Raw genomic sequence first — 14,714 nt, forward strand, 5'->3', positions numbered from 1 at the left:
ATTGGTAATGGGAATCTAGTGCTACTGCAGGCACTACCCCCGCAGCTCCGTGACAAACGTGACCTCTGTGACAAACTCGCAGCCTTAATTATGTGCCACAGGTAGAGAATAGAAGGGACCAAGGTGCACCAGTGCCCAAGACCCTTGTAATGGCAGGAAATTAAGTGAGATACAGTAGAATCTGAGAGTTATGAACACCTGAGTTATGAACTGATCAGTCAACCACACACCCCAAGAACTCTTACTGCAATGGTTCTCAAATGTTTTGTATTGGTGATCACTTTCACACAGCATCTGAGTGCGACCCCTTCCTTATAAATTAAAAACACTTCTTTAATGTTTAACAGTATTATAAACTTTGGAAGCAAATTGAGGTTTGGGGGTGGAGGCTGACAGCTTGTGACCCCCACATAATAATCTCGCCACTCCCTTAGGGGTCATGACCCCAGTTTGAGAACCACTGTCTTACTGGTAGGCTGTTTCAGAACCTCCTTCTGATTTCTAGATTGAATTTGTTCATGGCCAGTTTATACCCATTTGTTCTTGTGGCAACATTATCTTTTAACTTAAATAGCTCTTCCTCCTCCCTGGTGTTTACCCCCGATGTTTGTCAGCCTTCCTTTTGCTAATCTAAACAAGCCACATTCTTTAGTCATATCTCATAAGATAGGCCCTCTATTCCCATGGTCATCTTAGTAGCTGTTCTCTACACCTGTTCCAATTTAAATTACTCTTTGTTGAACACGATTGAGGAGAATTGCACGCAGTATTTCAAAGGAGGTTTTACCCGTGCCCAGTGCCGGCTCCAGGTTTTCTGCAGCCCCAAGTGGCTCGCAAAAAAATAAATAAATAAAAAGAGCAGCACAATTGCGTCGCTCCACTCTTGGGCGGCAATTCAGCAGTGGGTCCTTTGCTCCGAGAGGGACTGTGGGACCCACCGCCGAAGACCCGGACGTGCTGCCCCAATAGCAGCTGGAGGGCCGCCCCTTGGTATTGGCCGCCCCAAGCACCTGCTTCCTTAGCTGTTGCCTGGAGCAGGCCCTGCCCATGCCTTGTACAATGACATTAATAACTTTTCTGTCTCTACTGGAAGTGCCTCACATGATACATCCTATGATTGCCTTTGCCTTTTTTGCAGGAGCATCACATTTGCGGCTCATAGTCATGCTCTGATCAGCCTACACACTTAGGTCTCCCTGCTCCTTTGTTGCTTCCAACTGACACAACCCCAGATTATAGCAGAAATTCTTGTTATTAAACCCTAACTGCATGACCTTGCATTTTGACCTGTTACATTCCATCCCATTTCTGTTATTCCTGTCTTCAAGGCCATCCAGTTCTTCCTCTATAATATTCCAGTCCTCCTCTGTATTACTGAATCCTCCCAACTGTGTATCAGCAAATTTCTTTAGCACACTCCTACTTTTTTTATCTATGTCATTAATAAAAATATTAAATAAGATTGGTCCCAAAACCAGTCCTGGAGGAACTCCACTAGAAATCTCCAAGTCCAAAAGTTCACCTTTGAGTGCAGCCTGTTGTCTTCTTCCTTTTAGCAAGTTCCTGGTTTTTCTTGCATTGCTGTTGGAATTTTAATATTTACTTTCCTGTTAAATGTGTTCTGTTCTTTTGCCTGTAATGCATTATAGTCCAGTAGTGCTTCGTGACTGTTAGTGACATATTTTTACTTTATTTTCAAAGCAATACTGTAATCAAAGGCTGAAACTCCCTAGTCAAGGAAGTCTGTAATTGTTTGATTTGCCTTGGGGAAAATTTACACAGGAAAAAGCTAACTATATCATTTAATTATAAAATCTCGAGAAGCTACAATATTATCTATGCCAGTGAAATTAGCTTTGAAAAACATGTTTTGATAAAAGGTTAATAACCAATGAATTTTTGAAATACAAAATGTTCACATTTGTTAAAACTTTGACATACATTTTATATTGTTTGTTGTGGAATACAGTTGCAAAACTATTGACAACCACCTCCTACTACTTGAATCAATTTCAGACTGAATATTAGTTTGACAAAAATCCTCCTTGCCTTTAGAGATATATAAAAGCTGTCACTTTTTATATTGAAATGTAGGTTTATGCTGTATTTGTCTAATCATCCTACCAAAGAAGAGAGTTTGGAAAACACATCTGTTTTGTCAAAAGCAAACTTTGTAATATTGTCTACACAAAAATTGGAAAGTGTGTGTAATTTTGATACCTCTCCCTCCTCCCCCTAAAAGAAATTAGTCATCTGGTTAGTTTGTTTATATGTCGCATACTCAAATAAAAGACTGTATACAAGGAAGAGGAGGAGGGGGCTGAATTAATGTTGCATGAACAATCTTAGATCTGTCATTTACTAACTTTTTTCCATGATTGCCTTATCAATTTTAACATTTTTTAAACATAATTTTTGTGTGTTATTTCTTGGGGTTTTAAAAAAGCAAACTGAAAAAACAGAATTTCTATCTTTTGGCATCATGCTGACATCTAGATGGGTCATCAACAGAGTTGTAACCTTTTGATCCACAGCATAGACCTCTGGCAGTTGAGCTAACAGACTGATAGCAATAGTAGGTTGTTGTCCTCTGTAGGCCAGCCATTAAAGGGAGACGAGAGGCATGCTTTGCTAGTGGGTTTCACAGCTATTTATTGACTGCAGAGGAATACTTGAGAATCTTGGGTTCTGTTCAGATTCTGGAGGAGAGTGTGCTTTAGTGGGAACAGACTTTTCTGCCCATTTGCTTCACCTGCCTGACACGTGTTCCTGTCTTCTCCACACTGTCTTTATTCCTGTCCTGTCTCTTGCCCTTTGTCCACCCCAAACCCCACTCCTTGTCCCACTTGACTTTGTCCAGCCAATCTGTCCCTTCCCCACACTCCTTAGCTACCTTTCTGCTCCCTGTCTCTTCCCTCCCAGTTCCAATCAAAGTTCCGTCAAGCCTGATCTAACTCCAGTGAAGTCAATGGAAAGACAATTTTTGTGGGTGTTAAATCAGGTATTTTGTGTTGTGAGATCCTTAGATAAAAAGAGCTATAGAAATTCGCACACCACAGGGATGGGCTATGTTAGAATTTAGATTGTTGCTGCTGGTGTTATAAAATAAATGTTCAGGACTAATAAGTAAAATTAGGCCAATTGATTTATAAAGAGACACTTTTGAAAATGAAATGTGAACTGAACTATGATAGCTTGCTTTGAAATGGTCTTAAATTGGAAATCTTATGTGATTTGACCACCTCTGTGAAGTGAATGTGTACTTTGTTGGGGGTTTTTTTGAGTTCTTTGATACAATAATATAATTTTAATGTTTTTAAATGGTATTAGTTTCTCAGTATAGACAAATTCCCTATCCATCTTCCCAACTTAAAAATGGCCCTTTAAGGTTCTGTTTATCATGCCTTGCGATTCCTTTGATGTTAATTCAAAACTGAATATAGTTATAAATATAGATATGTCTGCACTGTTAATGACAAGTGTTTCCTCCCTGATTTTGGTATAAAATATAATATTTCCCAAGAATGAGTTACTTAATCCTATCATCATTAAACAATATTTCTGTGCTTTCTTGTTCTATATCTCACCTCTCTCCTTTCTATCTGAAGAAAAAAAGACTTGTTTTTGTAGTTTACTTATTTAGGAAATTAAAAATATCCTGAAATGCATAAAACATTCAAGGACTGTATTAAAATTTCATAGTTAAGTAAAGAATAGTTCCTTCCCCACAGGATTTAGCAAACTTCTATTAAGGGACTGCATTAAACTGTGATTGCATTGACCAGAAATCTGACTTGACAACTGTGTGGCCTTTAAATAAAGAATATAGCAGCAGCCTAATTTTCCAGTAAATTTCTAAGAATTCTGATCTCTCTAATGTTCTATATTGTTATTTTTATATAGTAATCATTTCTTAAGATAGTCCCAAGGGAAAGCCCTCCCTTTATTTTAACAGTGAGTGTTTAAATTACTGCAGCTGAAGTGTGGATTGCTTGATGGTAGCACAATTGTGACAAAATAAGTATGACTTTCTCAATATTTTTATTTGATTGTGTCACAGAAACTCAAGGCTTCAGTTAAAAATTCTATTGTAACTATTCTAGGCTGAACTTAATTGGGAATCTAGCAGAATAGTTGGATTTACTTTCAAACTCAAAGGCAGTATTTGATGCAGCAATTGTGGGATTGCAGGATGATTGGAAGTTGAAAACCTTTTCCTCCACGAAAGTGGAACCAGAAATGAATTTCAGTTGAGTCCAGATTAATGGTGAGAAAGTGAGAGCGCTCTTACTTTTGCTGTGGAGATTTAAGTCTGCTTGCTGTGTGGTACAGGATTAAGTGCAATTGCTGGCACCTAATTTCATGCTATCGACAATATTTAAAATAATTCAAGTAGTGTGTTCCTGTCCAGGTTTCATAGCCCCATATCAACTCTAAAAGAGTGTTAAAGTTTCAAATTCATCCTATTTCCATTGGCATTGCAATTAGATTAAAAAGGTTAATTTAGTATTGCATTCTCCCATTAATGTCCCCTTTCCTCATCCTGCATAAGAAATAATTAAAAGAGTTCAATGTAATTTAGTATTGACTCTGTTGACAGTATCTTTCGGTGGCATAGTGCTATTAGCTGGAATGCAATTTGCGGCCCTTTTTTTTGAGTGGGGTGGAAGAGGATCTTGAGGGGCAGCACTCCTACAGAAGATACCCTTCTGTAGGGACCTGAGAGGACTATCTATTGGGATAGTTGTAACTCTTTAAAGGTTTTTGGACTGCCCCTGAGGCATTGCATATTTCCCCCCGTAACCAGTCTAACTGCCAAATGTATAATTTAGCATGTTTCCTCTAAGGGAGAATGTGCCTCCAAGGCTTTTCCACCTGGTAAGTCTATTTCAGAAAAGCAATCTTTCTGAACAGTTGAATCTGCATCTTTGTTTCTAATTTTCTGTGGCAGACTGTTCTGCATGGCCTCACGTTATAAATCTGTAGTTTGAGAGTGACAAGTGTTTTCTATACTGAAAAAAGCCTCTTGTTTTGAGGGAACTATTGGGAAGCCAGGTCTCTTGTTACAGGGGGAGTCTACTTCCAAAACATTTGCAGTGTGAAGTGCTTTTCATGCCACGTTGAATGAGATTATCTGGAAGTGTTATTACATAAGGGTTTTCTGTATTCACTCACTTGACAAAGTTAAATTCTGATTCTTCTGTATAAATGCTTCTATGGAATTAATGAGATTGAATGAACTCAAAGGGGTGGCTGATTTATATCTTTGTTTGAAATCTAAGATGTTACAATCCTTTTCTATTTCAGACCTTAACTAAAGCTTTTAGTGTCACTAGTGGCAGCAAAATAGTGGGACATTTAAATACTTGCTTCTCCAATTGAAAACAATAAGGAAGTAGAAGATAAACTTTGAAAAATAGCAGAATAAAAATGTGTAACTTACACTTTACTAAATTTTTCTTAATTAGCAGCTATACATTGAAATTACATTCTGAATATTTTTTTTACAAAGAGGACTGTCAGTCTCTTTCACTAGTACAGTCAGTTTCAAGTTCTGAATTAATTATTTGTTCAGCAGTAAATATTTAGACCATAGGAAAAATAGAATAAAATAACTAATATGTAATGTGAGCCACTGCATTTCTTTGTTTATAGTCCACCCTCAATTATTAACCAGCTGTACTTTTGGCCACAGTCACTTAGATCTATTATGATGGCGGATATGTGGTTAGAGATGCCTAATATAGACAGAAAGTAATGTAGAAGCTGTGGGTATAAATTATCTACTATATTGTATTGATTGGCCTATATTTCACTTGGCCACATATTACCCTCATGCTGGAAAACTAGTTTCCCTATTGCAGTGTTACTGACATATACATTAGATACTAGCTTTGTGGTAATTCTCTTTACAGGTTACTGCTTTTCATTTTGAAGATAGAAAATAGTAATATTTATGAATGTTTATTTTTAACCCATTTCACATCTGAAACAAATGATATCTTCTTTTATATTTGGTAATAATATTTTTTTCGTACTGTTGTACCTGCAGGGAGAATGAAGTGCTGAAAGTACAACTCAAGAAGTATGTGGGAGCTGTCCAGATGCTGAAAAGAGAAGGTCAAACAGCAGAAGGTAAGGAGAAAATGAGGAGAAAAATCTATACAGGGAAGACACATAGCATATATCATTCCATCATTATTGACAAAAATTGCTGTACATTAGTGAAGAATTTATTGATTATGAGACATTGTAGAAAATATTTTTGAAGGGAAAAAAAAGCGATGCGTTAGTGTGAAATGTTTGGCTAATAATAATGTAGAAAGAGGCAAGCTGTTACAATGGTTTGAATATTTTAAATAACTAAAGTTTTTATGTTTTGCAAAGTTGGTGAGGTACACACTCCACAGAGTCCAAGGTCAGGTGTCTTTTTTTGTTCCATTATTGTTTATACTACAGTACTGCCCAAAGCGTGCTAGGCCATGTTTAGACTTATAAGGAAGACACAGTCCTATTAAGAGCTGACAGTTAACTTCATCTCTGTCTAAAGTGGTCATCATTTCTATAGCTGAGTTAAATACTATCTGAAAATGTCTTTTTTTTTTTTTTGAATGCTTATTTCATAGAATATCAGGGTTGGAAGGGACCTCAAGAGGTCATCTAGTCCAACCCCCTGCTCAAAGCAGGCTCAATCCCCAGCTAAATCATACCAGCTCAGACACGCATATGACTGCATGAGCATAGGGTATTGTGACTTTGTGCTGTAGAAAATGAAAAACTAACTTGTACATCTAAAAAAGTTTAAAAGAGGACCTTGGAGCGTGCTTCAGCTGCAAGTCCAGAGCAAAAGGACAGTGCTTAAGCACTTAATTTTTATTTTGTCAGAGACTGTCTTTGTTATTTTGATACAGTGCATAGTAAAATAGAGTCCAGGTTCATGATGAGAGCTCCTAAACTCTAATAATAATGAGGAAGAAATGCTTAAGTGACATCTCCCAATCTGGGAGATGCTGCAAGGCATCCTCACTGCAAGAATAGGTCTAGGTTACCTCTCCTTGACAAGACAATTTTTCTCCTTTCGGAATATAGATAAAAAAGTTGTCTTTCACTTTTCAAATAGAGGAGCGTCAAGGTGTCTGCAGAGTTTTAAAATGATATTTATATATAAGGTGATGGCACACGTTTGAGGTATGTTTTTATGAACTTGTGCCCATTATGTTGAAGGAGGAATGGTTGTAATGAGAGATGATTGAATAGATTGTTGATAATGATGATTCAACTTGGGAGTAGAGAGTAAGTGTTTTCTATTTCAGATATATGGGAAGTGCTCATATCACTATGCTGAGACTATTTAAATACCTAAATAATTGCCAAACTAGGTGCCTATAAAAAGGACTCTGCTGTAGTTAGGTTTCATCTCCAGCAAGCTAACATGTTTGTAAGCTTAGTACCTCTGATGTTACAAGTGTTCAGTAAGAACCCATTTTATTTTGAATTAAGCAAATTTTGGCTAATGAGGAGATGAGGGTGTTTTAAAACGTTGTGTTGTTTTTGTTTCCAGTGATCCTCCTTCTGGTGGCACACAAAGTTCCTCAGTCTATTTGGTCCTGAATAGAATGTGGGAGAGATCATTGTGGGAGTCAGCATTTATCTCTTTATAATATCCTTGAAAACATGTGAGAGTGCCAGTACTAGATATAGCTTGTGTTAAGAGGATTTAAGCTCAGAAATGCATTCCTGTGTGTGGCTTTGATGAAAGGTTTAATAGTAAGGTAAAATGGACACAAGTCTAGAAGACTACACTTTTGTTGGAGTAAGACAAAGGGTAAAGTTGTTTCATCCTCCACTAGATCAGCTGTACTTGCACCTTTAAATGACTCATAGAGATTGATTGTGAAGCTTCTCCCATTTGTCACATGTATATCATATTATTCTATAAAGGGACATTTGGAGAAGCTGAGATTTGTTTGACTTTTTTGAGTGTCCTATGTGGAACTGAAAATTGGATTCCTTTGCAGTGTAATATGAGATTGGAAAAAAATGTCTGTTTTTTGTAATTGAAACTTTTTATTGGAGAACTAAAGTAGCAGGGAAAAAATTCTTGACACGCAGTAAAAGCTTTTTCAGTGCTCTTTTAAGTACTTTAAATATGGAAGTATTTTCCATTGACATACACAACTTGAATCCTTACATTTTGAGTCTTTTTTCCTGGCATCCTTTGTGAATGAAAGAATTTGATTACTCTTATAGTGAAATTCTTTAAATCAATATTGTGGTGTAGTGTTTTGCAATTATCAAAGTCTGCCCTTACTGGAAAACAGCTAAATGTACAACTATTAGGGCTGTCAATTAAACTGAAAACAAATTAACTCAATTAATGACAATTTTTTAATCAGTTTTAATCGCACTGTTAAACAGTGATGGAATACCAATTTCAATTTCTTATGAATATTTTTGGATATTTTTCTACATTTTCAAATATATTGATTTCAATTGCAACACAAAATACGAAGTGTACAGTGCTCTCTTTATATTATTTTTATTACAAATATTTGCCTTTCATGCATCAACGTGTAGATTGCACTTTTTTTTACAGTGCAAATATTTCCTCTCCTCTCTCACCTCCAACGTATTCTGGAGTTTTTTGGTCTCCTTCATCTTAAGCATCACAGAGGGCCACGAATAGAAATGGGACACTGGACAGGCTGGACCAGTGCTCTGAGGTGGCACTGAGAATTCTCTCTCTCCTGTGCTTAGCTGGCTGATACTTATTCACTTGCTCAGGGGCTAACTGATCACCATATGTGGGGTTGAGAAGGAATTTTTCCCAAGATCAGATTGGCAGAGACGTTGGTTTTTGGTGGTGGTTTTTTGTCTTATTCCGCAGCATGGCATACTGGTCACTTGCCAGGATTGTCTGGGTATATCTCACTTAATCAGTTCCCTGCCATTGTAGGGGCTTTGGTACAGCTCAGTTCCTCCTTTCCTCTGTCTCTGGCACATAATAGTTTAGTCTTCAGAGGGCTGTATACCTGGTCTAATTTTGGTTATTGGGTTTAGTGTGTGGGTGCTCGGTCATGGTGGTGTAATATATGAGAGGTCAGAGTAGATGATCTGATGGTCCCTTTTTGCCTTAAACTCTAAAGCTTGCCAGTGTACCTATGATTTGTTTCTCAAGTGACTTGACCACAGTTCTGTTTGCTAGCATCAAGAGTTGCTGCTGTAATTCAATCTCTTGCAGCTGTACACCATGCAGAAGAAATGTTTGGCTTTGTAGAGGCTAAAAGCAGCATTCTGGCACTGAGTTATCGCATCTATCCTTTGATCCCACATTTGGTAGTTTTTTTTTTTAAAAGGCATTTTCTGAAACCAGTATGCCACCAATGACATGTTAAAACTTTGGCAAAAAGGTACTTACACTGTTTTCAACTCTTTCACTTGTTTTAAAGCACTTCTAAATATGGGCTTAAACCATATCTAAAAAGTTGGTCCGTGTTCTCCGTTAGTGTTAATTGACACAGCTTCATTGCTGTCGATGAATGGAAGAATGAAAACCAGTAGCTTATCTGTGGGTCAAAAATGTTTTGTCCAATCCAGCAACATTTTGTTACCAGCAACATTTTGATACCTAAAACTGTTTTCGAGAACCAACAACTAAAGTTGTTTCAGGAGAGACAATGCATACAACAGACACCTAGGATAATAATAAAAGACATATTTTCTACAGCAATATCTCTGTGAATATCTTCAGCAATATCTCCTAACTTGAAAGAGAGCCTCCCCAGTTGTGAAGGTGAGGAATGTTTTACTTGATGTATTCTCTGGTCTGAATATCTTGTTATGAAACACATTTTCTGAGGTCCACTGAGGTTTGTTGACCCTCTTGGCCATCTTCACCGTTTTGAAAGAATTTTGGTCTGGACTCTGCATTTCATTCAACTGTATGTTTTGTGATTGAACTTATCTCATTTTGGGACTAAAATAGTAATATTTGGTACAGATACTAATGCTTACTAGGACTCTGTAATACCATGGTGTAATATTGAGCATCTTAAACCAGAGTGAGGTTAATAATCAGTTGAGCAGAAGCAATGGAATGAGTAATACCATTTTTGGTCCCATTAATGGACGAGGCTTTTTCCCCACCTCTCTCCTTAGTCCCAATCTGTTACCTTGTTGGTGTTGGGGAGTGGCTGTACTAGCTGCCCCACCAAACTCTAAGGTGAGTGTAAACAACCTATTTGGAAAGTGATTGGTTTGTATAATATGTATGCATTATCAAGAAGTGCTACAATCACTTATAATTTGAAGAGAAAGGCCCCTTTTCCATATGGAATTATTTTCCCTTTATGAAAAGTACTTTAACCTGATGGGGAGAAACCTTGTTAGGTGATGGGTATTGTAATATTCCTATGCCTTGTTGATGGGCATGGTATAGATGAGTAAACCTATGTAGTTTGATATCTCGCTTTAACTAACTAAATCTCATTTACCAGAGTTTTATAATAATTTACTTAAAGATCTTCTAACTCCTGGTTGTGGGATTATAGTAGTGTCACATGCACATTCCCGGGCAGTGGAAGAGCTTGACCTTCCAATTCGTGCTTCACAGAAGTGTGCGTATAAAACATTATCTTAAATCCTGTCAACATTATTGCTTATCTATTTCATGACAGTCAATCTATTGTTCCTTATACAGAATGGTCAACTAGAAAGCTTAGCTGTAATATTTACACACCACCTATTGCAGCGTGGAGCTTATTAATAGTTCATTTAATCTTTTGAACTGTAAATAATATAGTACATGTCTTTGCAAAAAATTCCAGTTTCTTAAAGGAACTGTGGTGAGATTTACACTTCAGAGTCAAATTCAAGATCTATTTGATTCTCAGGGCCTCCCAGAGGATTCAGGGAGTTGGTGGCGGCAGGGGGCCCCTGCTTTGGCGGTAATTTGGCAGCGGGAGGTTCTTCCGCTCTGGGACCCACCACCGAAGTGCCCCAAAGACCTGCGGGGGGAGCCCCCCGCCGCTGAATTACCGCCGAAGACCCGGCATTTTGGCGGCGAATCCCGCTTCGATGGTAATTCGGCGGCAGGGGGTCCTTCCGCCCTGGAGCGGAAGAACCCCCTGCCACCGAAAACCCGGAGCAGAAGAAGCTCCGGGGAGCCCAGGCCCTGCAAAAGTTTTCTGGGGACCCTGGAGCAAGTGAAGGATCCTGCTCCAGGGGCCCCCATGAGAGTTTTTTGGGGGCCCTGCTGCAAATTGCCCCTCTTGCTCCCCCTCTGGGCGGCCCTGTTGATTCCTGGATATAAACAGGCTTGGACAATTGCATTTCTGCCAAAACAGCTGTATTCTGACTTGAATGAGATCCCAGGCAGCACTCCTTGTACCAGGCAAAGTAGGGGGCAGAGGAGGGAACATGTTGTGCTAAAATGCTCTGACCACATTACTCGATGTCTGTGTAAACTTCTGATTATCTTTCTTCTATAAAAAGCTGGAGTGAGACCACTGTCCATTTAAAGTTACTGTTGAATCATGTATCAGAGGGGTAGCCATGTTAGTCTGGATCTGTAAAAGCAGCAAAGAGTCCTGTGGCACCTCATAGACTAACAGACGTTTTGGAGCATGAGCTTTCATAGGTGAATACCCACTTCGTCAGATGCATATAGTGGAAATTTCCAGGGGCAGGTATATATATGCAGGCAAGCTAGAGATAATGAGGTAGTTCAATCAGGGAGGATGAGGCCCTGTTCTAGCAGTTGAGGTGTGAAAACCAAGGGAGGAGAAACTGGTTCTGTAATTGGCAAGCCATTCACAGTCTTTGTTCAATCCTGAGCTGATGGTGTCAAATTTGCAGATGAACTGAAGCTCAGCAGTTTCTCTTTGAAGTCTGGTCCTGAAGTTTTTTTGCTGCAGCATGGCCACCTTAAGGTCTGCTATAGTGTGGCCAGGGAGGTTGAAGTGTTCTCCTACAGGTTTTTGTATATTGCCATTCCTAATATCTGATTTGTGTCCATTTATCCTTTTCTGTAGAGACTGTCCAGTTTGGCCGATGAACATAGCAGAGGGGCATTGCTGGCATATGATGGTGTGTATTACATTGGTGGACGTGCAGGTGAATGAACCGGTGATGGTGTGGCTGATCTGGTTAGGTCCTGTGATGGTGTCGCTGGTGTAGATATGTGGGCAGAGTTGACATCGAGGTTTGTTGCATGGATTGGTTCCTGAGCTAGAGTTACTATGGTGCGGTGTGCAGTTACTGGTGAGAATATGCTTCAGGTGGGCAGGTTGCCTTTGGGCGAGGACTGGCCTGCCACCCAAGGCCTGTGAAAGTGTGGGATCATTGTCCAGGATGGGTTGTAGGTCCCTGATGATGCGTTGGAGGGGTTTTAGCTGGGGACTGTATGTGATGGCCAGTGGAGTCCTGTTGGTTTCTTTCTTGGGTTTGTCTTGCAGTAGGAGGCTTCTGGGTACACGTCTGGCTCTGATGATCTGTTTCCTTATTTCCTCATGCGGGTATTGTAGTTTTGAGAATGCTTGGTGGAGATTTTGTAGGTGTTGGTCTCTGTCTGAGGGGTTAGAGCAGATGCGGTTGTACCTCAGTGCTTGGCTGTAGACAATGGATCGTGTGATGTGCCCTTGATGGAAGCTGGAGGCATGAAGGTAGGCATAGCGGTCGGTAGGTTTTCGGTATAGGGTGGTGGTAATGTGACCATCACTTATTTGCACTGTGGTGTCTAGGAAGTGGACCTCCCGTGTAGATTGGTCCAGGCTGAGGTTGATGGTGGGTTGAATCATGAAGCTGTTACACAAAATTGTATATATTTTCAAGGAGTTATTCTGATATTTCAGCCTGTTTCTTAAATTTGCCTCTGATTTTGGGGCTGACACCATTGTAAAGGTGTAGCACAGAATTGATCTTTGACGGAGTGAGACTATAGTGTGAAACAGTAAATTCTAACACCAAAATGACTGAAGTTGAAGGTATTTTTCCTTCTACATGCCGTTAGTAAATGGAATTTTTCAAGATGTATTGTTTAAATGTGTCCACCCTTCTTTCCTCACTGTTAAGTCTAATAACCTGGACTTGATCGTGGTGCAGGATCTAAGGGTTGGTCAGGCTCCTGCTTAGCCCCCTTTATACCTTCAAGGAGGGGAGGGGATCGAGGCCATCGAGAGCAAGTGTGACCAATTGACACTGCTGGCTAAAGCATTATTCTCTCCGGGGCATGCACCTCAGAAGTGGAACAAATGTAAACAACATATCTTGAAGAATTCCGGGTTAAAGATAAGTAACTTTCCTTTCTGTGTTTTTAAAATGAATTTATATTCTTTTGTTTTAGAGATTATCTATCCCAGGCCCCTTTTGTGATTTTGGAGAATGAAGTTCAGAGAACAAAAACAATATGAGCAGCAGCAGCAGCAGCAGTTCTTGTTTCCCCCTTTCTGAAAGAACCAGTCTAAGGATAAGAAGATAGTTTAGTGTGCCCATTATCCCTGGTGGTTCTTCTGACTCTAACAAAGAGTACCAGTTAGTTTTGCAATGTGGACAGTTGTCCACAAGGGTCTAGATAGAGACCTACCACTGAGACGATTTCATGTGCCAGTACACACAGCTGTCATTAGATAGTAGCCGCTTTTGATCATTACTGTCCTGTGTTGAACTGTAGGATGAAAATTTCATTTCTGAAATCTGCCAGTTAAGGTGAGATTGGACCATATCATTTTTTTTTTTTGTGTGTGTAAGTAATTCAGCATCTCTGGTGTACACTGTACGACTACTATTTCTAAAATAAATATTTTACCTAATAGACTTTGTATGAAAACTAAGATTTACATTTCCCTTGCAGAAGTGATTCAGCCTTCTTAGTGCTGCTCTGAAAGGTTAATTACTATACCTGTATGTAGTTCAAAAACCATATTCTTCCATAAAAAGGGAATGTTGTTTGCAATTACATACAATTTTTATTTCTGACATTGTTTGAATGTAGTGATTCATATTAAGAATTATTCATGAAAACGATCTTTTAAGCATCTTATAATAGCAGAAATTATCCTTCATTAGATACTGACAGTTTCTGTGATGAGTGTAATTATGAAAAAAAAATTGCAGAATATAGTTAGCCTGTGTTAAAATTACGCAAATTAGTGAGTGATAAGAATAGAAACTGCGTAGGATGGTCAGATTTTATAGGAGAAAATGGGGGTGGGGAACAGTAGCAACATTTCTAAAAATAAATAATTTTGTGCTGAACATTGTAAGTGTATTTCCTCAATCTATGCTAAGTTTCCCATAATTGTCATCAGTAATACTCAAAATAAATTTTAGCTACATGCATTGTTCACAATGATTCTCCTTATATTGTAAGCTGTACATATACTATTCTTACAAAGTAAGTGTTTTTTGTTATCTGTCATTGATTATTTAAGTAAGAATCTTTGTAGTAATACAGATCTGATTCAGGAAGGTACTTTAAGTAGGTGCATAACTTTATACATGTAAATAGTCCTGGAAGTCAGTGGGACTACTAAAGTGCTTGAAGGTACAAATATGATATAGACCATAATCCTCAGTCTACATGTGAATTTTACCTGTGGTCTTTTCCTTCATGGCCGGAAGACTTCACACCATCTATTCTTTTTAGAAATGGGTTTCCATGTAATGAGCTTATTCCAGGGGGTTGAGGAAGGAGAGTCATGTTGGAAACAGGTGGA

General features: G+C 38.8%; 1 protein-coding gene across 9 annotated transcripts in view; it reads left to right on the forward strand.

The window, feature by feature from the left end:
* Positions 1 to 14,714, forward strand: part of SNX29 (sorting nexin 29) — a 443,704-nt gene that overhangs the window by 112,484 nt on the left and 316,506 nt on the right. For all 9 annotated transcript variants that reach the window (XM_050967714.1, XM_050967715.1, XM_050967716.1 and 6 more), the window contains one exon: positions 6,053 to 6,135. In XM_050967714.1, coding sequence (XP_050823671.1) covers positions 6,053 to 6,135 — 83 coding nt within the window. The remainder of the gene's footprint in view (positions 1 to 6,052; positions 6,136 to 14,714) is intronic.

The sequence above is a fragment of the Gopherus flavomarginatus genome, chromosome 9 (genome assembly GCF_025201925.1).
Source record: "Gopherus flavomarginatus isolate rGopFla2 chromosome 9, rGopFla2.mat.asm, whole genome shotgun sequence".
Lineage (NCBI taxonomy): Eukaryota > Metazoa > Chordata > Testudines > Testudinidae > Gopherus > Gopherus flavomarginatus.